Here is a 25358-nt window from a genome sequence, read left to right as displayed (position 1 = left end):
GCAAATCTATAGAGCCACAGAATAGCTTGGTGGTTGCCTGGGGCTGGGGCTGGGCTGTGTGTGTGGGGGGTGGGGGGTTCTGGTAAGGGTACAGGGTATCTCTGGGTATAAAATCATTTGAATGATGAGGCAGGGATGGGAAGCCAGGTCTTCCTGATACTAGCACTTGGGTCTTAACCACGAGGCAATCCTGGTTTTAATCTAGTTTCTGTGTTTGTATGAATCTTTTTTTATTATTTGGACCCACTTCATTTGGAAATGTTGGCTGCATACCCTGGAGCTAAATTGATTGTGCAGCGTTGGGTGTCGAACTCTATGAACACACCTTGTGCCTCTGAATGCACACTGTAGGTGAGTGAATCACATGGTGTATGGGGTTACATGTTCCTAAAGTTGTTACCCCCAAACTCCCCAGCCGTGTGTCCTTGAAGAGTGGCCTCACTTCCTTTAGCCTCAGTTTCTCTATCTGTGAAATTCATTAATATCAGCAACTCCCCCGTGAGTTGTTTTGTGAGTTGATTTTTCCTGTGGTACCGGGATCAACCCCAGAGCCTTGCATTTGCTGGGCAAGTGGTTTGCACTTATTGCACCCTTGGCCCCACGATAGCTTGTATTTACTGAGAACTCTCTAGCACAGATGCAGTGCTAAGCGCTTCTGTCCAAGATCTCATTTCATCCTCTAACCACTGTCAAGCCAGTGATGTAGTGGAGGAGACAGAGGCTTAGAGGAGCCAAGCCACGGAGTGCTGGAGATGAGACAGGAATGGGAACCCAGGTCTTCCCAGTGCCAGGGCTCGGGTTCTGAACCACAACCAGGCAACCCTGGCTTTGGGTAGTTATTATGTTTGTATGGATCCGTTTTATTATTCTGACTCACTTCAACTGGAGATGTTGGGTTGTACAACCTGAAGCCAAGTCTCATCTACCCACCCACCAAATCAATTGCTTGCTCTTGTCCCACTTAGAATGCTTTCCTAAGGCTGGGGTGTAGCTCGGTGGCAGAGTGCATGCTTAGCCTGTGCGAGGCCCTGGGTTCAATCTCCAGCATCATGCACACATGAAGAATACTTTCCAAGGCATAGAACACCCCCTTAGAAAGCCTACGTGAGACTGGTAATCATTCAGAGTTAAGTGGGCAGCACCCACAGTCCCAGTCGCTGGGAAATGTTGGAGGAAGCCTCAGTCTAGAACACCTTGCTTCCAAGCCCAGCTCGGCCACCTCCTGGTTTGATTCTATCATCTGAAAACCTGGGGCTTAAGATCATCTATACCTGCCAGGGTGTTGGGAGCTTGCTCACAGGCCCTGGAAGGCTCCAGGCCATGGAATCAGGTTCTCTCAAGACCCCCATTAGCAGGCAGATGGAAATCCCAGAGCTGGCGCACATCCAGCAAGCTTCAAAACCAGCTGTGCTGAGGCTGTGAGCACTAAAAATAGCTGTCACATCTCAGAAGGACATGGCCTGATCCAGATGCAGATGGGCGTGAAGGAGAGGGGGTAGGAAACAGGACTCCTCACCTGCAGTGGGTGTAGGGACGGGGGGATTCCTTTCCTAGGGAAGGTCCCTATCCCCAGTTCCAACAGAGCTGGCTGCAGAACACTGCTCCTCCTGGCTGAGGCAATGAGAAAGACCCTTAATGCTGTCCAGTGGCTACAGATGTAAATCTAAGTTTTCTAGAAGGCAAGTTAAAAAAAAAAAAAAAACAGGTGAAGGTAATGTCAATAATATATTTAATCTGTCAAAATTTTTATCATTTCAGCATGTCAATATAAAAAATAAGCAATAAGTTAAATTCTCTTTTCTATGGAGTCCTCCAAATCTTTTATGTGTTTTAGACTTACGCCATCTCAATTTGATGTAGCCACAGTTTGCCATGGGCATCAGTGTTCCGTGGCTGCTGTAACAGGACCACAAACTTAAGGGCTTAAACCTGTAACAATCTATTCTCATAGTTCGAGAGGTCAGAAATCTGACATGAGACTTATGGGGCTCAAGTCAAGGTGCCTGCAGGGCTGCGCTTCATCTGGAGGCTCCGGGGAGAGTGTTCCCTGCCTAGGCTAATCTGCATCGAGCCACCAGTGTGTAGGTACCTATTTATCTATAAAGGGGGTCTAGTGGCAGGTTAGGGGTGCTGCTGCCCCGTGCAAAAGACCTCAGTTCAAGGAGGGGCCCCAGGGACCATATGGTTCACCTGCTTCATTTTACAGATGGGAAAACTGAGGCCCAGAGTAAAGAAGAGCTTGCCAGAGGTTCCAAGTGAGTTGACAGTCCAGCCGGTCCCACCATGCCACATTCCCCATGCCCTCTCTGAGCTTTGGCTCCCTGCCCCATGGCAAAAAGGCGGACAGGGCCAGAAATGGAGCGCTGTGTAAAAGGGTCACAGAGACACCCGACATTGGAGCTATGGCTTAGCTGTGGCCAAGGCTGATCTGCCTTTAGGGGCGAGAACTACTGCACCCCGGCTGCCTGGCCTGCAGTGCCCTGGACAGGATGGAGAACCTTAGGTGCCTGCAAAGCCCACAGAGCCTTTTGGTCCCCTGCCTTCTTCTAGAAAGCCTTGGGGACAGCAGCTAGCAGGCTTTCCCTCCTGGCAAACGTCCTGCCCAAAGCTCAGCCCTCCCCCAGCTCTGCTCTTCCTGTGGGGCAGTGAGGTGGTCTGATGGGGGCACAGGATCAGGCCAGAGCCTTTTGAGACTTTTGGGAGAAGACTGAGCCTGGGGCCTGGTGCTGGCTCCCCTGAGCTCCTCGTGCACCTTCCCTGTGCCCAGCTCCCAGTGGGCAGGTGGCTGGAGTGAGACTCTCTGCAGGTTCCCTCAGGCCTGAGATTCTGGGTGCTCACTTCACAGTCTCCACAGGTGCCCCCAGAAAGACTACTGCTGAGCCAAAGTGTCATCCACACTAATGAACAGGGCCAGCCATGGGCAGGAGCCAGACAGGAGCAGGAGGGGAGCTCTGTCTCTGTCAGGTCCTTCCTTCCCCCCACCCCCACCCTGCATTCCTGCTCTACCCCAACCTAGGCTGACCTGCAAAGAGCCCTTGGGCAGAAGGACAGGGTCCAGGGCCACGCGGGCTTTGAAAACACCTGATTGCAATCCAAAAGGAGCGCTGGGCACATTGCCCACCCAGCTCACCATTAGGCAACATCAGCCCAGGGGGTGGGGCATCTACTCCCTCTTGGCCAGCTGCAGATCAGGGCTTTGCAGAATCAACTTCCGAGGGACTGGGTGCCCAGCCTGTGGAATAGCCCTTAGTCACTGCTTCCTGAATGTCTGGCTCTGGGCCATTTCTTGTGGCCTGGGGTGAAGAGGTTGTGGTTCCTACCCTCTTACATCTAGGCGGGTGGCCAAGGCCCTGCAAGGGGAAGGACCAGCCTGAGGTCAGCAGGGATTGGGAGGCAGAGCCAGACCATTGGGAAGGGGGGTGTTATGGTCTTGATTTCTGGCTCCCATCAGTGGGCTGAAGGCCAAGGGTTGAACTGGTAACAGTGGCCGTGGAAGTAACAGTAGATGCCATTTAGAAAGCTCACCAAGCTACCTCTACCAATTCTTGCCGTGCACTGCCTGACTTCAACTCCTCAACACCCCTGTAAGGGTGGAAGTTACTAGCACCATTTTACAGATGGGGAACTGAGGCCTAGAGAAGTTACATAACTTGCCTGAGGACGCTAAGTAACAGAGCCAGGACCAGAACTGGACTGTTGGACCTATTGGACTCCAATGCATTCAATCTCGACCAGACGCCAGGCTGAGGCTGGGGATAAGGTCTCAAGTGATCTGCACATCCTGACCCCAGGAACAGAGCCATGGGCTGTGAGGATGTTGACCAGTGGCCCTGTGAGGGCAGGCAGGGCCAGATCCTAAGCTCCCCAAGATGCAGGGGCCTGGGCGGAGCAAAGACCCCACCAACACTCCCAGTGGCAAGAAGCCTCCCTCAGTCCAGCAGTCAGTGCCCAGACTCCGGCGAGGTCAGTGCAGCTGGCCTGCATCTGCCACCGCCCACCGTCCACAGTGGAGTCCAGAGATGGCAGGCGACTCGCCAAGTCCATAGCAGAGAGGACGGAGTCTCTGGACACTGAACACTCTGATGGCCATGAGGCTGCCCTCACCACCACCAGATGTGCATGGGGACAGACAGGTAACTCCCCAGGGAGGACAAGCAAGAGAGGAGCTTTTACCTTACCGTCCCGGATGTCCGTGCCTCGGCTCAGCTATGAGGTGGTCCCCCAAAGCTCATGTGATAGACAACAGTGAGGCATTCAGAGGTGAAGGGATTGGGATAGGAGAGCCTTAAGCTAATCAGTGTATTAATCCACCTGAATGGGTTAACTGGGTGGTCACTTAGGCAGGGGGGGTGTGGATGGAGGAGGTGGGGCATTGGGGACATGCCATTGGCGTATATATTTTGTCCCTGGTGAGCAGAGTAGTCTCTCTCTGCTTCCTGCTGCCATGTCCTGAGCTGCTCTCCTCCACCATGATGCTCTGCGTCACCTCGGGCAGAGGGACGGAGCTGAGACCTCTGAAACCAACAGCGTCAAATGCGCTTTTCCTCCCCTAAAATTGTTCTTGTCAGGTCTTTTGATCTCCCAGACCCTGCGCTAGGGGAAACAGGCAGGCAAATGACCCATCTCACAGATGAGAACCCAAAGCCCTGAGGATTGAAGTCAATTGCAGCCCCAGTAAGCCATCGGGGAGGCTGCAGGAGTGAGGGGTCAGGGCCTGACCTGATGCCCTAAGTGGCATGGGAAGTCTCAGGGCCCCTGGGAGGTGAGAAGACAAGCAAGGGCCACCAACCCACTGTGACAGGCAGGAAGCTGCAGGGGCTCCTCTTTCCAGCCCCTCCTGTGTGTCACCTGCCTTGAGCATTATCACAGAACCCACCACGGGAGGCAGGCTGGGGAGGGTCTCCCCATTACAGAAAGGAGAAGACTCCTGAGGCCAAGGGGCAATGTGCCTGTGGCACAGCGGCCTCTGATGCCACCCGCAAAACTGGCTGTACCACCTCCAGCTCAGTGACGGCCTTCTCAAGTGTGGCTTGGGATGACCACGACTGTATACTGGATGAAAACCTCAAAGAGATTTGAAAAAACATTCTTTCTTTGGTTGTTATACATATTTAAAAGGTCAACCTCTGCCCGGTGCCCAGCGGTCCTGATTAGTCAAACCTGAGAAGTGAGTAACTTGGATAGTGAACTGGACACAGGATTCTGGAAAGCCCCGCAACGGGGGCCTCCAGGTAGGGGAAGTGGAAAGCGGTCTCTGCCCCCTCCTCTTCTCCACATTCAACGGCTGCTCCCCGGAGCCTGCAGTGACCTGGTCTTATGAAGGGAAGGGGGGCTCTGGCTGGTGAAGACACCAGACACAGGGGCTGTGTCTGCTCACAGGGGAAACCAAGCTTCCAGGCCCCAGGGGAGGTGTGGGCCAGCTCAGCCCGCCTGGTGGCATTGAAGGTGACGGAGGGACCCAAGGGCAGGAGGCTCCTGAAAGTTCCCAGGAGTCTCTGTGGCACTAGGCTGCCCTGGGCCAGCAGGTGTGGAATGGGGCTTCCTTGGTTCTAAGAAACATTAAAGGTCCGCAAATGCAGCCTCCAGGCTGATGCCCTTTCCCTCACGTGGTCCTCTGGTGACGAGGGCCTCAGTCCAGGTCTGGACAGACTGAACCCACTTTGGCTCCTGCCCCTTCCCCTGGTCCTTGTTCTGGCCCTGAGCAGGGAGTCAGCATGTGGCCAGTTCTCCACTGGGGCCCTGCAGAGACCCTCCTATCCTGCAAGCTTCCCTGCTCAGGCTCACTGGGCGCCCCTCGGGGTACATCAACATTCAGGGTGGAGCCGCTCCTGGGCCTACCAGTGTTGCACGGGCTGCAAGGACGGGAGCACCCCGCCCGCCTCCTTTAGTCCTCTGCCTGTACGGCCCAGCCCAAGGTCACGCCATCCTGACAGCGGCCACGGTGAACCTGCCGGTCCTGCACAGATCATGTCAGTCTTGGATCATCCTGTGTCCCGGGGTGGTGGGTGCCAGGCCCCCAGTCTCAGCTGGTCCTCCCTCAGGGGCCCTGCCTGCCCTAAGCACTGGTCTCCACGATGCACTTGAGGAACATGGTGTCGTCCTTCACGTAAGCGTGCTTGGGCGAATGCAGCCTGTTGAGGGGGAAGAAGAGCGGGCAGCCGCTGGCCACGTTGGTTTCACTCTGAGGCCGCTGGAAGGACGCTGAGCTCAGGTCGGGCCGGAAGGCGTCAATGGCATGTTCACGGTTGTTCTGGTCCAGCAGCATGAAGGTGACCTGCAGGGCAGGGACGGGTGAGAGATCAGGCCTGGGCAGCATTGGGGCTCAGTGGCCCAGGTGGGGGGCTCTGTGCCCGTTGCCTGTGTGGCCCCAGTGACACTTAGCCGGGTCTGACTAGAGTCAAAGAAACCATGTAAGGACACTCTCAGGGTACAGCATGACCCCTGTAAACAGAAGCACCTGGTATTCTGGGGAGATTCAGGGGTTGTCCTAGATTAGGATCAGCTATCCCACCCAGCAGGCAGGCTGGAGGATGTCCCAATGCCACAGTCAGGTTTACTGGGCCATTAGGGCTGAAGGTGGGGCAGGAGGCTGGACTCAGTATCCTAAATGTGCCCGATGGCTCAGAAACTTCTGACTCATCAACCACAGCTGGAACCTCTGGGTCCAAGCAGAGAGGCAGGAACAGACAGGGCTGTCAACCAAAGCCCAGTGACACTGACCTAAATTCTGGTATTCACAGAGCAGATGTGTGCTCTCCTAAGAAGCAGATGAACCCCTCTCCCTGGCACATGTCCCTGAAATGTTTGTCGGGAACTGAAGCTGCTTCTCCTACTGAAGTAGTTCTTTACCTTGGCTGCAGGTTAGAATCCCTTCGGGGCGGGTTAACTGTCCTGATGCTCAGCACTTACCACTTGCTGGAGCGAATCTCAGTGCTGGTGTTTTTAAAAAGCATCCGAAGTAGCTTTGGGAACCACTGCCTACTGACCCGTACCCAGACCCACCTGGCTCGCTCCCTACCTCAGCTGAGCTCTGCAGCCTTGACACCCCTCCTCACTAGATGCTGCTGTTCACCTGTGGGGATACCCAGCCTCTCCTGACCGTCCTTTAAACATTTTTTTAAATTTATTTTTTTAGGTGTAGATGGACACAACACAATGCCTTTATTTTTATTTGGTGCTGAGGATTGAACCCGGGTCCCGCCCGTGCTAGGCGAGCGCTCTACCGCTGAGCCACAATCCCAGCCCTAAAAATTTTTAATACACTATTATTTAGAGCAGTTTTAAGTTCCCAGAAAAACTGAGTGGAAAGTGCAGAGATTTTTCATCCCCAGCACTGTACTGGCACCTCTCCTGCTATCAAGACCCTGCCCCAGAGAGGTGCACCCGCTACCAAAGATGAATCTGCTCGAGCACCTGTTGGCCACCAGAGCCCGTGGTTCACATTAGGGTTCACTCTTGGTGTGGTGCATTCTATGGGTTTTGAGAAGTGTAGAGGACGTGTGTCCATCATCACAGTATCATATGGAATAGTTTTGTGGACCTCAAAAATCCTCTGGGCTCCATCTCTTCCTTCCTTTTTCTCCCCTACCGACTGGAAACCACTGATCTTTTTTCCTGTCTTCATGACCCACAGTGGGGATCAGACAGTACGACTGGCTTTTCAAGACTGGCTTCTTTGAACAGCAACACACACTTAGGCTTCCACGTCCTTCCGTGGCTGGACAGCGCATGCACATGGAGCAATGCTTCGTTGTCTGGATAGGCACTGGCCCGTTCTCCTGCTGAAGGATGCCCTGCTTGTTTCTAAGTGTCAGCAGTTAGGTATAAAGGTGCTATGAACATCCAGGACATGTTTTCACCTCCCCTGGGCAGACACGGAGGAGCATGACTGGGGGATCGTGGGGTAAGGGCATGCTAACTTTTTAAGAGACTATCACATTGTCTTCCAAAGTGGCCACGCCATTCTGCATTCCCACCAGCATGGCATGGGCTCCCCTGCATGTGGTGGTGTCAGTGTTCTGGATTTTGGTCATCTTAACTGTGGCGGCGAATCCGCCTCTGTCCTAGCCTCAGAGCACCTCCTCCTGGACGTTTTCCTTATCAGGCCACTCTGTGAATTCCACTCGCACGCTCCTGCCCTTGGGGAGCTCGCTGTTCTGGACATTTTAGCTGCTGGACTCAGGAGCTGGAGGGAGCCTTGACTAGATGCAAACTCAGCTTCTTGTTTTAAAATAGGGGGAACTGGAAACACGGGGGCAGGGGACGTGCCCAGGTCACTTGGCCAGTTCATGGCTAAACAGGTTGTCTGCCCTTCCCCTCACATTCGCCCAGGCCCATACCTTGTTCCGAAAAGGCCAGGACAGCAGAGCATCGTACTCCCCCCTCATGATCACGATGAAGAGTGACAGGTGGGTCCTCTTCCCGGTGCCGTCCCCATTCAGGTACAGCCGCAGGCACAGCTTGTAGCCATACTTGGCAGTGTAGAAGGCTGCAAGGCAGAGCAGGGGTCAGCAGAGCCCGGAGGTGGAGATGAGGAGACCCGGGCACTGCGGTTAGATGCACCCAGGGTCAGCAGCTCAGAACCAGGCAAGCTCCGTGGGAGCCCGGCCGCCTTCTCAATGAGCGAGTCAAAGAGGGATGGGCTCCCTGAGGTCGGGCAGCCTAATGGCTGTCGGCTGGCCTTCTGTATCACAGACGCAGGGCCACCCTCAGCTCTGGCTCTGTGGTGTTGGTGAGGACGGAGAATCTGCACTCTGATAAACTCTCCAGGGATACCAGAGAATAAGCTCTGGCTCTAGGACCCTCTTGGAGAACCCTGCTCTCACCAGCCTGCATGTGATCTAGGAGACCAGCCCGCGAAGGAGAATGGCTGCCGTGACTACTGGGTGCTGGGGGCAGAGCAGGACCCCACCTCCCAACACTGGTCCCTTCTGCTGTCCTAGGCCAATGGCTGGGCTCTCGCTCTGGGCAGCTCTAAAGGCCATCCCATCGGAACCAGTTCCCACCACAGCTGGCAGCTTGGTGGCACCTCCCTGGGCAGAGGCAGGGTGTGGGGCAGGCAGGAAGTGGTGGAGGAGGGGCAGGCTGACTCATCACTGGGTGTTGGTGGAGCAGGAAGCCAGAGGCAGGCTGGCTTGTCCCCTCTGTGGAAAGATGGAGGAGGAAAGGTCTAGCCTCACATGGGGGCAGGAGGTGAGGCTACCCCATGAAGAGGTCCACCCCGCAGAAGAAACGGCTTTGGGACCTGGTCCTGCTCTGGGGTGTAGCACTCTGCTGCCTCGCCATTGTCCCAGTCTCCTGGGGGAAGCATCTTCGCAGGTGACCGGTGGGACTCCTCCTCCTTCTTGGCCCCTCCCTGATCACTTGGATACACAGGAGTGACATGGCGGGGGGTGGGGAGGGGGAAGCACACGCTCCACATCTGGCTTCTGCAGCCTTGGTGGGATCTAGCCTTCCTGGGCTTCAGTTTGTTCAACTACGGAATGATGTCGAGGAAACAGGCACCAGGTGACGGAGGCTCTGAGTGGTGGCCCAGTCCCCAGCACACGGTGCAGTGCAGATGGGGCCGAAGCCACGTATACAGGAATGGGAGTGTTATATGCACAGGACATGCACTGTTACAGTGACAGACGTCAGTGAGTTAAGGAAACCCAGGGCCCAGCAGTGAGCAAGAACGGCTCCCCTCACACAACCCGCCCACTCGAGCTGCCCACAGTCAGACCAACCGGACACCAGCGCGAGCCGGTCTGACCCAGTTCCCTCCTTGTCTAATTGCAGACCAGGGCTCTCCATGGGGGGGATCCCACAGAATCCCCCTCATTTGCACGGGCTGTGGCTCACGTTGCCCTTTCTTTCACACAGAAAGCCTCCGGGTTAACGATTTTTATTCCTATTTTCAGAACCACTGACTGCTGTGTGTGGCTGAGGGCCAGAGGTCAGGGCACAGCGTGCCCACTGTCCCCGGTCCCAGCATGATCCTGGGCCCTGGCCTATTGGGCCCTGTGGACTGTCTCAGCACTGGCTCCTGCCCACCTGGTCTCTGTGCCCTGTTACCTGGGGAGAAGAGGCTGATGGTCCTGCCACACGCGGACTCATGGCACCGCCTGGCGACGTTGGTGATCTTCCACAGGAAGGTGCCGTCGTAGGAGGCCTCCTCCATGAGGTGCAGGCTCTGCTCCAGCTTGCCCAGAGCCTGGTCTTTCTGGGCCAGGGTCTGCTGCAGCTCCACCACCTGCAGGAAGCCCAGTCAGGCAGGGACATCCCGCCATCCCCACCTCATGGGGATGGCGGGATGTGGATCGGACGTGCCCCTGACCTGCTGTCCTGCTCCCCACCCCCCGGGGCACACACATCTGCATTGGCACGTCTCCTGCCTGGAGTCCCTTTCCCTTCCTTTGCGAGGGGCCAACTCCTAGTCATCCATCAGGAACCAGCTGCCCTGTCCCCTCCTGGGGAAGCCTTCGCCCTTGGCCCTGGCTCAGCTGGCCTCTCCTCCACATTCTCACAAGGCTCTGACCGTGGTCTGGGAGGCCTGATTGCTTGCCTTTCCGACCAGCTGGGCCTATGCTCACTTCATCCGTGTTCCTATTTGGCAGGGGGCCAGCCTGTAAAAGGACAGCCAGGAAGTTTGCTGGGGAGAAGACAAGGTCCTCAGGAGATGTACCTTTTCCCTGCGGCAAGTTCCATAAATAAAGGCTTTGTTTGGCCACTCTAAGCAGTGCTCAGCCTTGCTAGTGGGATTGCCTAACGAAATCTGAAAGAACAAAACTATCCTCAGGTGAGGGAGCCAGGGATTGAAGTGAGGGCCCTTAAGGAAAATTCAACCCCTAATTTTACTGATGGGGAAGCTGAGGTTCTGAGAAAGTGACTTGCTTAGAGCTACTCTGCAAGTTAGTAGTGGAGCCAAAACTAAAATCCAGGCCTCTCTCAGTATGAGACAATGATGCAGTGTTGCTACAAAATAAAAAGCAACATTAGCATAGTGACTGGATATGACAGGAAAAGTATAAGCTCTGGAATAAAGGAGGAGACAGATGGGTGGATTATCTGGAGTCAGTCTGGGACCTGGGACCATTATATTGGCTCCAAGCAATTATGATCCTTTAGAGACTGAGCCCATGCATATGAAGACCACAGGAAACAACAGGCTCTGAAGGACAGGAGAGACCCTGGGCATTTGGCCTAAGGAAGGAAAAGCTGGTTAGGACATAGTCACTGACTATCCTTCTCTGAAGGGACTTGAAGCTGAACTTGTTTTGTGGACCCAGGGTGGGGGGAAGGGCTAGGAACAGTGCAGGGGAGACACAGAGACATGAGCTTAGTAGAAGAAAGAACTTTCTCATAGTGAAAAACGTCCAGCAACAGAATGAGCTGCCCGGAGCAGGAGGGAGCGCCCTATCCCAGGAGCAGCTCGGCAAAGGAACTGAAGCATTGGATGGGGTCAGGGTTGACCTTGACTGGGGCTTCTGACCCCGGGCTCTGCCTGGAAGGTCCTGGGGCCCAAGAGACGGGGCGCCTCTGCTCTGTGAATGTTAGGGGGAGGCCGGCCTGCTGCTCTGGTGATGGGTGGCAGGGGCCTCCCTGAGCTGACCCTGAGGGCCTCTCACCCTCACCCTCTGCTCCAGGCTCAGGATGTGCTCACGGTCCAGCTGGCTCTGGTGGAGGGAGGCGGCCAGGGCCAGGTGGGAGGCCTCCACCTCCTTGTTGAGGACGGCAACGATGTTCTCGAACACACGCAGCTTCTCCTCCAGCTCGGCCAGCAGCTTCTCCTTCAGGAAGTGCTGCAGGGCCAGCTCCTCCTGGCTCTCGGAGCAGGGGGCGCGGTAGCAGTCCACCTCCAGGTCCCCCGCCACCTCCACGGCCGCCTGCAGCTGCAGGTCTGACAGGTTCTGCTCCAGGGCCATGGGCCCAGAGCCCAGGCCAGGGCCCAGCTGGGCCTTGCAGTGCTTCATGAACCCCAGCAGCAGGCTCAGGTGGCTGGCGTAGGAGGAGGCCTCGTGCTCTTGCACGGCCTGCGGGCTCCCCTGCCGAGACAGAGGCCATCACTGGAGAGGGGTGGATGGGCCAGGAGGGTCCTGGCATCAAAGGCCACCCAGGAAGTCAGACCCATTTCCCCAGCCCAGGGGATTGGCTCTCTGTGCCGTGGGAGGGATTCAGGAGGACCCGGCACCAGACGCGCCCATGGTGAGCCACATGCCTCCCAGCCTCTACAGAGCCATCCTCCCCTGCCACACAATCCCAAGTCAGGACCATGGAGAGAGGCGTGGGGGGTCACTTTCATGACCTGCAGCAAAGTTTGGGTGAGACATTAAGAACTTCCCTGAGTACTATGATGACTTAACAGAGAGACCTGTCATTTGGAAAGTCACTGGTGTAAGGGACATCCAGAGGAGCAGCTTGATGTTATAGGAAAATGTCAGAGGGGTTCAAGAAGGGAGACCCAGAGGACATGACCACAGTGGACACACGCAGATGCTTACCTTGAAGGAGCAGCCAATAGCACCAAAGGGACACCCGACTCCAGCCTTAGCCACCTCAGGGTGAACCTGGAAATAATAACGGTGTCACTGAGGACATTTTATGGGGATCCCTGTGGTCACCCTTAGGGCTCTCAGTACAGCACCAGGCTCCATCAGGGCAGGAGGTGGGCTGGGCACATGACTTTGCACATGCTGTTCCCTCTGCCTGGACAACTCCTTTCCACCCTCTGAGCCGCAGCCCTTTTATGACCTTCCTTCAAAACAGAACCAGGGCCCCTGCTGTCATCTTCAGCAGCACCAGGACCCCTTGTACACGGACGGCTCTGTGCTCATCATTCACTGTGTGATCGGCCCCACTGGTCTGGGGGCAAAATACTCAATGGCTACTTCACCAAAGAAGACGTATGAATGACGAATCAGCCTGTGAAAAGACGCTCTGTGTCACCAGTCATCAGAGAAGGCGAATTATAACCACAGTGAAATGCCACTCCCCACCTGCTAGAGCAGATGAAATTAAGCTGTGATGAGATCGAGTCTTGGCGAGGAAGGGAAGCAGGAGAATTTTCTCATGCTGCTGGGTTCAGACACCGTGGAGGCATCTTATCAGGCTGAACCATCCTTCTAAGATAACTTATGTCCAGCCCAAGAATGTTCTTGATAGCTCTGCTCAGAACAGACCTGAACTGTGAGCAATCTGATGTAACCAAGTGGTGAACAGATTAATAAAATGTGCATCCATACTACAGAACACTGCTCATCCACCAGGTGGAATTAAATAGTAACAGAGGAGTCACCATGGGTGAACCCTGAAACATTACGCTAAATGAAAGAAGTCACACAAAAGATGACGTACCATTCTACTCTTTTTTTTCCCCTGATGTTAGGGATTGAACCCAGGGGTGGTCGGCCCCTGAGCTACATGCCCAGTCCTTTTAGTTTTTTGAGATAGTATCTTGCTAAGTTGCCAAAGCTGGCCTCCAACCTGTGATCCTCCTGCCTCAGCCTCCCAAGTTGCTGGGATTACAGGTGCATGCCCCCCACCAGGGCCCTTGATTCCATTCTTAGGGATTCTAGAAAAAACAAGGCTACAGTGGTAGAAATTAGATGGGCTGCTGATCCAAGCTGGGAGGAGACAGTGCAAGGACACGACAGCTTTTTCCAGGGCAGAACTACCGTTAAGATGGTGTTATGCTTTAACCAGGATTCATCAAACTGTATACTTAAAACAAGTGAATCTGACTGCATGTAAATAATAGCTCAACTTTTCAACAGCTTTATTATTTTGATTTGAAGGAACAAGTCTGTGGGGCACAGTGAAAGGGGATCTGGAAGAACAGAGGAGGACACCAGCCATCCCTGTGCACAGGAAAACAAGCAGAGGGCTGTGGGCGTCATGAGCAGCTGGCCTGGGACTTGTGCACCACCAGTCGGGGCCCACCCTGCCCCACCATACTGGGCTTCAGGGACAAATTGTTCCCAGCCAAAAAAAGAAAATAGATGCTTCATGGGAGATGGGCAGAGGGCGGCCTTGGCAGGGAGACACGGGCTCTGGGGAGTCAGCGGTAACAGAGCCCCCCTCTCCTCGCAGGTCCCTTTGATGACAGGTGGGAACCAGGAGTCTGATGCCGAGGGGCCCGGGAGCTGGGCACATGACCTGGGGGATCTCGGGGTCTGCGTTTCCGTACGTCCATGATTCAAAGCCTCTGCAGTTCTAAGGTTGAAGCTTGGAGTGAGTCATCAGAGGGGTAAGAAGGTGACAGTGGCCACGCTAGCGGTGGAATCTGAAGCATCCCCTGAGTGAGGTGTGTCCTTCTGTGGCAGAGCCCTTATGGTGTGGATGAGCAGGGAAGCCAGCTTGGGGGTAAAACGCCAAGCGGACATCAGGGTCGCACTCTGACGTGTGTGTACAGGTGTGGGCTGTGACCAGTCGAATCCTGGAGGAGGAGGGGCAGGGCGACTCGAGGGGCCTCGGAGATCAGCCAGGCTGCCCTGTCTCATCAGCCATCACTCCCTCCTCAGAGAGTAAGGGCTTAGGGGTGTGGGTTGGGGTTTGCAGCCTGTTTTGTCACTTCACATGCTAGCCAGGTGGCCCTGGGAGAGTCATTAACTTCTCTGTCTTAGTTTCCCCATCTGTGACATGGGGACCACAGTGCTCGCCTTTAGAGTCCTTGTGAAGATTAAATGAGATACTACACTTGTGTGCTAGCATCAGTTATCTATTGCAAAATAATACCATGAGTGTTTAATGGTTTAAAACAACACAAATTTATTATCTTACAGTTCTGGAGGCCAGAAGTCCTAACACTGAGGTGTTGGCAGGACTGCGTTTCCTCTGGATGTGGTAGTGGGGAGTCTATTTTCTTCCTTTTTTCAGCTTCTAGCAGCTGCCATAGCTTCAAGCCGTAGCTTGGGGTCCCCTCCCTCACCTTCACAACCAGTGCACAGCATGGCTTGCTGACTCTCATCCCCCTCTTGGGAAGACCCCTGTGATCACGCAGGGAGCCCGGGGTAATTGCCCCACCTCGAATCCTGCATCTAATCATAGCCACAGCCTTCTTTTGCCACTGCCATGAGCTGAGGGGCCCCCGCCATTCACATGTTGGGGTTCTAGCTGCCCCTCCCCCCCAGCATGTCAGACTGTGGAGACAGGGCCACAGGCTAAAATGAGGTCATATGGTGCAGCCTTATCGGACTCGTACCCTTACCAGAAGGAGACATTTAGACGCAGAAGACCAAGTAAAGATGGCCACCTACAAACCAGAGAGGGGCCATGGAGGAATCCAGCCCCGCCAGCACCTTGTCTGGGACTTCACAGCCTCCAGAACTCAGAGAACAAATGCGCGGGGTCTGCCCACCCCATCTTGGTGCTTAGTTAAGGCGGCCCTAGTAGAGAACAGCCACGAGCACCATGGACAGGTTCAGGGATATGATGCCGACGTCCCTGGCACATTTTTCTGCCTGATACCACGTTCGATAAATGTGAGCCATTAGCAGTAGCATGACTGGTATTAACATTCTTCCTGCAGATGACCGGCCTCTACCCAGTAGCACATGCATCTCTTTTAACCCCCACGACTCAAGCTTGTGACAACTAATTCTATGAAACTCTATCAGACTTCTTCAGATGGGTAAGAACGTCCCTAGATGTGTGTGTACCCAGAACGTCCTGCAATGACAGAGGACTGAGGCATTTCTGCATGCTGTCTCGCGGGTCCCGGCACCGTCCTTGGCAGCAGGCGGGGCTGGATTAGCTGCCGCCTAGCCTCACACGTAGACTGAGACTGGGCTGAGCCGCCAGCTGAGTCTGGGTTTTCTCTCCCACAGTTCCAAGCCTTGGCGAGGCTGCTGCTCTCTCAGAGCTGTGTAGCTCTGGGGGCCTAAGCACTGCGAGAGGGACAGGGCTCTGAGGAGGAGGGGGTCAGGGACTCACAGGAGGCAACAGGGCCAGGTGAGTACAGCCCAGAGCCTGAGGGCCACGTCCAGGTCCTTTCTCCCCATCACGGAGCCTTCACCTCACCTGAAGGCAGGGACCAGTGGCACAGAGGGTTTCAGAGGAATAACAGGGTACGCCTGGAGCCACAAGTGGACCCTACGTGAATGGCCTCACTGCTTGCAAATTGCTCAAAATAAAGTTGGCAGTGGAAGTTCCTCTGAGGAGGAAACACAGAGAAAACAGAATGCCAGCCCCCGGGGAGCCCGTGCCCTCTGTGTCTGAGGAGCCTCTGGGTGTGGGTATTCCCCACCAGCCTGGTACCCAGGCCCTTTGGGATCGGGTCACAGAAGGTCCCCGTGGGAGGCCCACACTCAGGGACCTGGGGGCCCCCAAGAATGTGTTAGGAGGGTGCCAGGAGCTGAAGGGCCACCTCTGTGCAGCCACTGTGTGGAACAAGGAGGCTCTGCATGTGCCAGGTGCTGCCCACCATACTAGACTGGTCACAGAGACTGGCCGAGGATCTGGAGGCCCGGGGCTGGGTGTGTGTGTGTGTGTGTGTGTGTGTGTGTGTGTGTGGTTCTGCTCAGCCTCAGCTGGTGCTGACCGGGAGGCACCCTAGCTCCAGGGGGACTTGGCTGTCTGTTGCTGCTCGTTCCTGCCCTTCCTCTATATCTGGGCCAGTTCCCTCTCTGCTGTCCTCAGCTCTAGGAAGCCCTGCCTGATTCTCCTGGTCGAAGGTGGCCCTAGCCAATCCTGACCTCCACAGCACTCAGTGGGTTCTAGCACTTAAGGCTGACGCACGCACAACACATTTTGGGGGTATGGGTAAGCCCCCATTTGGAGACCGCATAGAGAACATGCCTCCACCACACACCACACAGGATGCCTGCTGGTCAGTGAGCTTATAGATGTAAACTGTCAGGGGTTCATGTCCAGGCATCACACTTCAGGGGACATAGATGGAGGACATCTGCCCCAGAGACATACAGATGCAACAGGGATGTGGTATGTGTCTACCCCAGATCAGGAAGGGCCCTGGGGACAGGAGGCTGACTTGCCTTTTGTGGCCCTCACAGGAGACAGATTTTAGCTCAGCACAAGTAAAGAAAAAAATCACTGCAGTTGTCAGAGTCCCCAGCGTGGAGAGGTTTCATGGAGTAGCAGCTCCCTGTCTTTGGAAGGACATGAAGCCTCACGGCAGGGGTCCGGCACGGTGTGGACACTGAACTAGACAGCTCAAACGCCTACCATCTTCAGACTCTAGAAAAAGTTAGGCACAATTGCGAGCCCCTGGCATCAGATGCCAGCTTGCTTTTGACCTTTGTGAATGGGTCAGAGAGGGAAGGGAGCGAGAGAAACACTCCCATCGTGGGGGTTTGGCACACACAGAGTTCTTTTCCACTCACTGGTTCGTCCCCTACTTCATTGTTATTTCTTCAGAAAGATGACTCCAGGCAAGAACCAAGTCTCTAACCAGGTCACGTTAACCCTCTAATACGTGTGACTTACACCAGGTGCCGGTGCAGGACTCTAGACCCCTCTGAGGGAGGTATTAATCTAATAAGTCAGAGGATGCAGACGAGCTGATAAGCGGATGGCGTGTTTGCAGGGGTGGGCACCTTTGGGCCTCACTCCCCTAGTCTCCAGCCCGGTCCCTCTACCCTGTCTCCACTTTTTGGCTTCCCCCAGATACACAGGCCAACTTAGGCATCACCACAGATGCAAAGTATCCACTGATAACCACCTGCTTTCCCTTGGTCAAAAGTCCCCCAAAATTCCCATCGGGGCAGGAGCCAGAGGAGTCCCTAGTCTTTCCACTCTGTGGCTTTGTGCAGGTGATTAGCCCACTGACTCAGCCCCACCAGCTCCTTCTCAGCGGGGCAGACAGCTGCACTGGGTGGGGAAGCCAGAAGGGAGGGGGGTCTGCCTGCATCTAACAGGCCTTTGCCCCTATGCCCAGAGCCTGTTGGAACACCCGTTGCTCCACCACAAACGTCGTGCCATCTAGTTCAAGGCAGCAAGTTGCACACTGGGTTGTGCAGGGCCCTTGGAGTCCCCAGAGTCTAAGCCTCTCTCTAGCACGACAGCCAAATAGGAGGCTCAGGAAGTTCTCCCATGGATCAGTGGTTCAAATTAATCCTTCCTACATGGCCCAAGAAAGTGTACCTGATCCTGCCACAGGAGGGCTGCCGAGGAAGGTTCGGGAAAGCCCTCCAAGCCAGAGCGGGGTAGGGCAGGAATTTCCCCCGAACTTTCTGAACATCAGGAACCAACCAGCACAGAGAAGGGAGACGCACCAGCCTTTGGCTCAGCAAATGCAAAGAAGAGCTCTTGGGCAGCTGCTGACCCATAGCCTGGACATCACAGATACGCAGAGGCCCCGCAGAACCAACCTGACATCTTCACTTTACAGAGGAAGAAATAGCGCCTGGGATTTGCCTCCAGCCATTCAGTGAATGATCCCAAACCATCTTCAAATGCCAGACTCACAAATAAATGAGGGGGTTGGATTTTGAGCAGTGATTCCTACCTGTTTGCATTCACAGGCCCACGAGAGTTTTGTTGCTTTACTTGGAAGATTACATTAACGTAAAGATTGCTATCTTTTTATTGTACCTGGTAAAGGTTTTACCAAAAACTATCATCTACTATTGAATTTTGTTTATACAAAGACATATACAGGAAGGACACAGTCTCAGAGTATAGTTAGTTGATTCTATAAATGGAGATAATTTAGCTTTATAAAAATTCACTATGCTTATTTTTTTAAAAAATATTTTTATAGCAGATGGGCACAATACCCTTTTTTTAAAATTTTTATGTGGTGCTGAGGATAAAACCCAGGGCCTCACATGTGGGAGGCAAGTGCTCTACCCACTGAGCTATAACCTCAGTCCACTCTGCTTATTTTTAATTTTTTTCATAAACCGGTGGATGGGATGTAGAAACTTCTGGGCTGTGCAGGTACCCGGCAGAGTTCTACTAGTTTGCAGGGGCAGAGTTCTAGATGGTGGTGTCTGAGAACATCTCCTTACCCCTCACATTTTAAAGGTGTCTCTTACTTCTAGAAGCACAGCTTGGCAGAGCCGAAGAGGGGGAGCTGATAACGATCTAACCCTGCATCAGGAGGCTGGCTAATTTATTCCATTAGAGCCTCAGAGTAACTATTTTGGGCTTCAAAGTCTCGTGGCAAATACTCTGCCGTTGCAGGGAGAAAGCAGCCACAGATAATATGTAAATGGGTGGGTGTGACTTTATTTATGGACAATAAAACTTTATGGACACAGTGGTTTGAATTTCATGTCCTTTTCATGGATCCCCAAATACCATTCTTCTTCTGATTTTTTTTCAACCACCTAAAAATATAAAAATCATTCTCAGCTTTTGAGCTGTGCAAAAACAGGTGGTGGCCGGATTTGGCACCGGAGCCACAGTTTGTGGACGGCTGGTCTAGACCGTGGTTCTCAGCCTAACTCTATCACAGACCAGCCAGGTGGCTCTGGGGAAGACGCTTCCCCACGGTGAATGCCAATCTCCTCGCTGCTCATAAAGTGAATTCAGTCCAGACTCAAGATAAAAGAGGGTGCACCTGTCAGGGGACAGCTGGGCAGCTGCCTTGTCGGCTTCAACCTGAACAAATCAAGAGAACGATGCTCTTTCCTGGCTGTGCCAACATACCTTCTCCTGAGTCAGAAGGCTCCTTGGGCTTTCAGATTGGAGGTTGTCCCCTCTGCATTTGGGACAGATCCCATCTGGGCTGTTCCTGGGAAGACATGAGCAAATGCCCTGAGTGTGGCGTCCACTCCCTGCACCACTCACTCTGCTGGCAGCTCCAAAAGCCCAGGCCTTGCCCACCATGGTGGCTGACAGCAGCGGTCACACAGGTCCAGAATCCTGGAGCCGCCATTCTCAAACCTCCAAAGCCTGGGGCACCCATATTTTTCTGTGGTTTGTGGGAAAATTCTTTGGCAGCCAAACCTGACCTGAACTGACCCTTGCTCGTTCCACTTGGTGTGACTACTTGTATGTTTCACTGTAGAAACATCAAAGTGCTTGATTACAGGGTGATGCCCCTATCCCTGCTGGAAGAATTATATAATACACTGACTTGCTTTTCTAAAATGTGAAAAAATTCTGAATTCCAAAATATAACTGGCTCTGGGAATTCAGACAGGGACTGAGGACATGTAATTAAGTCACTCTTCTCAGCACCTTCTATTGCGTTTTGGTTTCTTATATCTGGTGATTACAGATGATCATGGCCTATTAGATCAAGAAGGGGGTCTCAGTTATCATCTAGCGTGGAGTTAGGACAGGGTGTCCGATTCTGACTTGGGTCGCACATGTGTCTTTATGAAGTCCCCAGGCGATTTTTGACTCAGTGAATTTTACTGACTTAACCCATTTTACAGGTGAGAAAATTGAGGCCTTGGAGGCCTATGGATGGGCCAAGGGTGGAATGAGTTCTGAGCAGGACAGAAGCCTCTTTGTGCTCAGGGGCTTTGTGCCTTTCCCTTCCCCACCTGCCCTTTCCACTCTCGGGACCTTCTGCCCCCTTCCCACACCTCCTGCCTCCCTCTTCTCTGTCACATTTGAAATTTTCATTCAGCTCGATTCAGGTTTCCCACCTTAAGCTGAAAAGTCCCAAAGAAAAGGTCATGGTCACAGCATATGGCTGCTCGAGAGCACATTTATGCCAGGAAACTGACCTGGGGCAAGCGGACTTCATCTCTCTAGAAGGCTTCAGGGTCCTCATTTGTAAAACAGAATTATAATAGTACTCACCCCTCGAGGTTGTTCTGAGGGCATAAGGAAAGAGTACTTGGCATATAGCAGGTGCATAACAGTTGCTTAAGGCAAGATGCTGATGTACTACTGATGCCATACACTTCTGAGTGGTTCAAATTTTAAATATAAATGTTCTACATAGATATGTATTTTTATCTTATCTTTGTCCCCTTTAAGGGGTTTCCAGCCAAGTACTGAGATATATTTGTTGAACCATTTGTCATTCACCAAGGAGCTGAATACTCAATATTAGAAGAGCTTTTTGGAGTATTGTTCATTAGGTCTTGTAACAATTCTGCAAGGCAGAAAACTGCTTTACAGACAAGAAAGTTGGGGCTCAGAGATGCCCGGGCCCCACAGTGAGTGCAGAGGTGGGCCTGGAGTGTGGACACTGTGGGGCTGAAATCTTTCTGTGGCTACTTCTCTTTCTACCCACAGCCACAGGGGCAGGGTCAAGGAGAAAAGGGTGTGGACCCTGAGGCCCAGAGAGGTACAGTCACTTGTCCCACGTCCCTGGCTCCTCTCAGCCTCCCTTCCATCAGGGGTCCCTCCCCAACACCTTCGTCCTGCCCACCCTCTGTTTCTCGTCCCCTCACCTCAGGTTCTCAGAGAGACAGGCTGTGCAGCAGAGGGCCCTGGGTTCTGTTGGGTCCTGGCAGACAGTGCGAGGGCACCCGAAGGGAAACTCATTCTCATCAGGGGCCTGGTGGGGGCTGCTGGCCGAGTTGGAGGCCATCTCGGGGGCCGTGCAAGCTGCTCCAGGCCAGAAGGCAGCCCTGTGGAGTCCGTGGGGAGAGGAGAGGAGGGTTCTGGCCTGGGCCACCCTCTCTGGTGAGCAGAGTCTCTGGTGATTTGATCTTTTCCTCTCTGGCTGTGTGTAGTTCAACGTCACAGCTGAGTCACAGCAGGGATGGAGCAGGAATTACCCTTCGTGGTGAGAAAAATCCCCTACATGGTGACCAAAAGCTTCAGGAGTGTCCAGTCATTTTTTAGAGTGAGAAAGAGCAAGAGAACGAGTCAGAGAAAAAGGAGCATGTCACAGACTTTCAGGAGCCAGAGTTCCCCTTAGAACCGCAGGCTGCTGCTGGCTTCCTCTGCCTCCTCCCTGGGGCATATCAGTAGAAGCCACAGCTGGCCACTTGTCTTGTCCCCTGGGACCTCTGAGCAGTGTAAAATTCTCAGTGGGGTGCTCACCTTCTGGTGGAAATCCCCAGGATCCTGGAGGCTGGTCCCAAATTCAGGTTCAAGGTTCTTTAGCTCTGCCCTGTCACTTTTACCTGGGTGACCTCAGGGAAAAGTCACTTTCTCACTGTAGGTCTTCGTTACCCCATCTGTTTAAAAAAAAAAAAAGCAAGTTTCAACCGGTGGTCTGTCTCTGGGCTTTAGGATTTGGCAACTCTGTGACTAAGCCTAGAAGAGGGAGCAGAAATTCTTCTGACAGCCCAACCCTGCCGGTGGCATGTTGCACCAGTCACAACAGTGACAAACAAAGCCCTCCCCTTCTTTGAAGTCCAAGGCCTTAGGACCTCAGACTCCGCTGGGCCCTCTCCCCACAGCCCCACTCAGGAAGTCATAGGTGGCTACATGCTCGGGTCAGGCGCCACCACTTCCCTGCTCTGAGAAGAAAGCACCAAACAAATAAAGATCTTAGGGAGTGGGGCTCAGTAGCCAATGTAGATACATTTGCAGGAAAAGTGGACCGTGGGAACCGTGCTCCTGGCGTCCACTGTGTGCTGGGCAGTCTGCTCCCTCCAATCGATACAACAACCTGCTGGGAATGCCTCTGCAGTCACACAGAGGTTCAGAGAAGCAAGATGCTTGGTCTGGAGTCACAGAGTCTCTAGTGGTGGAGTGGGATTCGCACCAGGGCTGTGGGTCTCCAGGGTTTGAGTTCTTCAGCCACAGAAGAGTCATAAGCAAGGCAACTGGGTAGAGCCTCCAAGCCGAGCTCCCCTTGCTGATCAATGGAAAAGATGACCCTTGCACATCTGTCTATTCCACTGAGTTGCCACTGGGGTTCTGCACATATTCAAAGTGATTTCCAATCGGGGGCTTTGAGGTCAGACAGACCTGAGTTGGGATCCTGGATCTACCACTTACTAGCTAAGAGTCCTTACACAAGGGCTTTACTTCCCCGAACCTTAGTTTCTGCATCTATAAAAATGGGGATAGTGATACCGCTTCACCCAAATGTTCATGATGAGTGAATGAGCTGGTGGGTGAGAGTAGAACACAGTTCATGGTCCAAGTGATGTGCTCGGAAGGCTTTGACATTTTACTCATATTATGGCCATAGCCCCTTGACTCCTCAAAATCGGGGAAGAAGATGAAATGGTAAATTACACAGAGTATTTTTTACATCTGTCAACTTAATCTGAGCCTCCCAAGTGGGCAAGGCAGGTTGGATGTTGTCATCCTGCCCTCGATAAACCCAACGGCCCACCTTTCCTGGGCTTCCAGGGGCTGTTGGCAAAGAGGTCACTGTGTCCTATGGCCATAGTGTAGATCAGGACTTCTACCCTCACCTGAGCCTGCCCAGCACTCTCAGCCCACCACTCTAGTTCAAACTATCAGACACTTGACTGCATGCCCCAACATGCAAACTTCCTCCATTCCCACCTGCCCCTCCTTCCCTTGGTTTGGGATAGAAGAGGAACCCAAGCCTTCTCTCTCCATGCAGCTTCCATCTCTTTCTGTCCCCTCTGACAGGCCAGTTGTCATCCACTCCCTCTAGCTGCACCATCCCAACAGCATCAAAATATGCCCGAGCTGCTCTAATAAGTTAAAAAAAAATAAAGGCATTACTTTTTAGCACTGTTAAGTATTTTACATACACCATCTCATTTAATTTTCACATGCCCCCCCCCCCCCCAGAGGCACATATTATCACCATTATCCTCATCTTACAGATGAGCGAACTGAGACGGGGAGAGGTTAATCAGTGACTCGCCTTAATAAGCGCAGGTTAATAGAGGTTAGGAAGCACAAGGTCCTCAGTTCAGTAGCTTCCAGGGCATGCCTGAGCCCAGAGCCTTGCTCTAATCACATATGCTTTAAAATTGTTAACCCTCATTCCAAATCCTCCTCTCACAACTATTTTTTTCTCCCCTCTCGACAGACCTTCTAGAAAAGACTGTCTACACAGGTGCCTGAGTCTCCTGGGAACCATTTCCCCAAGATTACTGACTGCTCTCGGCCCTTCCTTCTGGAATCCTTTGCTTCCTGGCTTCCCCCACCCCTTTGGATGGAGTCCTCCCTGCGTCTCTGGCTGCTCTCCGTCGGTCTCCTTGCCCACTTTCCCTACCACCTTGAACCTCCATCGATTCTTCTCCGTGGATCCACCCACGGAGATCCGCGCACGCGGAGTCCCCAGCGTCGCGTGCCCCAATCTTCCCCACTGGTCCTGGGGCGCGCTGGGCCCAGACTCCGCTTCCCTTGGCAAGTTTCAGGGGCCACCCTCGGGCGCGGGGCTTTCCATCCCATCGCGCCCCGCTGTCCTGGACCCAGCCCCTGCTGCCCTGCTCCGCGATGCCGGTGGCCAGTCTGTCGCCCCTAGCCCTGCCCATACGCCCCCCAGGGCAGGTGACTGTCGTTTCACCACAGTCACAATTTCAGAAGCGCGCAGAGCTCCGCAGAAACACCAGCCCGAGTCTGTTTCAGGACAAACGGGCCCCAGGGGTGCCCCAGGCGCCCGCAGGAAGGGCCAGGACCGTGAGTTGGGGACCGGCTTGGCAGCGCGGGTACCAGGGTACGGCGCGGCGAGGCCGGCACTTGGGGAGCCCCGCCCGTGCGAGCGCAAGCTGGGGCGTGCGCGGCTGGCGGGGCCGGAGCCACCCCGCGGTCCCGGGTTGCGGGGGAAGGCAACCAACCTCCGCGTCGCCACGACCTCCCCGCCACCGGCCGGGAGCTTCCGGTGGGCGGCCCCAGACGTGGCCAGGCTGGCGGAAGCCGCGGTCCCCACAGCCCCCGCTGGCTCCGGGGGCGCCCCGGGGGCGGGCGGACGCTCCCCGAATGGGGAAACTGAGGCCGGCGGCCGGCACCGAGCCCCCGTTGGCAGTAGTCAGTCCCCTCCTCCGCGCGCCAGCCGGGTGCAGCGACCGCACTTACTTAATAGCGCAGCGCCCGCCGCGGAAACCAGCCCACCCCGGGGATCTGGACCCGCCGCGGCCCCTCGCCCGCGGGAATTCCCGCCCCCCGAGTCTCACCGGCTCGTGGATTCCTGCAGAGAGCCCAGGGCACTGCCAGGCTTGCCCAAGTTTAGACAGTGGCCGCAATCAGGACGCAGCCCGCCCTTAGGCGCTGCGCATCTACAAAACTGGTTGTATGGAGGAATCGTTTCTGCTTTTTAATCCAAACACCGCGGGTGTGCACGCACACCCACACCCCCACGGCTACTTGTTCCCCATGAATTTGTGTATATGAAGCAAAAGAGTTATGGAAATTAGCGTTGGTGTAGAATATGGGTTTAAACGGTAAAAAAAATAATTTTTTTTTTTTGCGAATCACTGATTTGACAGGTCTCCTCTTTTATCAGACCTCTAATTCCTGCGGACCAGACTGCCCAGGGTGGAGGAGGCCGCCCACCTTGCTGATTTTGTTTGACCTTCCTGGGGACACCCATGAAACTCCCTTTGTGTGTTATGATCCCTGTTTTGTTT

General features: G+C 54.1%; 1 protein-coding gene across 8 annotated transcripts; it reads right to left on the bottom strand.

The window, feature by feature from the left end:
• Positions 1 to 1601: 1601 nt before the first annotated feature.
• TRAF1 (TNF receptor associated factor 1) lies at positions 1602 to 24988 on the bottom strand. Of its 8 annotated transcripts, none has more exons than XM_081282611.1 (9): positions 24570 to 24841; positions 23320 to 23474; positions 21297 to 22031; positions 19591 to 19675; positions 12480 to 12545; positions 11607 to 12023; positions 10054 to 10231; positions 8340 to 8488; positions 1602 to 6274 (listed from the first exon to the last, which is right to left on the bottom strand). In XM_081282611.1, exons 3-9 carry the CDS (start codon positions 21434 to 21436, stop codon positions 6056 to 6058), a joined length of 1254 nt encoding a protein of 417 aa, XP_081138737.1. In that variant the 5' UTR covers positions 21437 to 22031; positions 23320 to 23474; positions 24570 to 24841; the 3' UTR covers positions 1602 to 6055. The 8 variants fall into 8 exon arrangements, with proteins under 8 accessions (XP_081138737.1, XP_081138735.1, XP_081138736.1 ...); XM_081282609.1 differs by lacking the exon at positions 23320 to 23474 and having other exon boundaries at positions 21297 to 21666; positions 21895 to 22031; XM_081282610.1 differs by lacking the exons at positions 23320 to 23474; positions 24570 to 24841 and adding an exon at positions 24906 to 24988.
• Between the last annotated feature and the right edge of the window lie 370 nt (positions 24989 to 25358).

The sequence above is a fragment of the Spermophilus citellus genome, assembly GCF_964194105.1.
Source record: "Spermophilus citellus genome assembly, chromosome: 2".
Lineage (NCBI taxonomy): Eukaryota > Metazoa > Chordata > Mammalia > Rodentia > Sciuridae > Spermophilus > Spermophilus citellus.
This window is presented reverse-complemented; position numbering and strand designations above follow the sequence as displayed.

Excerpts from the sequence above, each read along its gene's own strand:
- TRAF1 (XM_081282610.1), bottom strand. The coding sequence starts at position 21,436 with ATGGCCTCCAACTCGGCCAGCAGCCCCCACCAGGCCCCTGATGAGAAT. Across the intron at positions 12,546-19,590 it reads GCCTTCTGACTCAGGAGAAG|GTTCACCCTGAGGTGGCTAA; the intron begins GTATGTTGGCAC and ends TATTATTTCCAG. Across the intron at positions 10,232-11,606 it reads GCCTGGAGCAGAGGGTGAGG|GTGGTGGAGCTGCAGCAGAC; the intron begins GTGAGAGGCCCT and ends GGCTTCCTGCAG.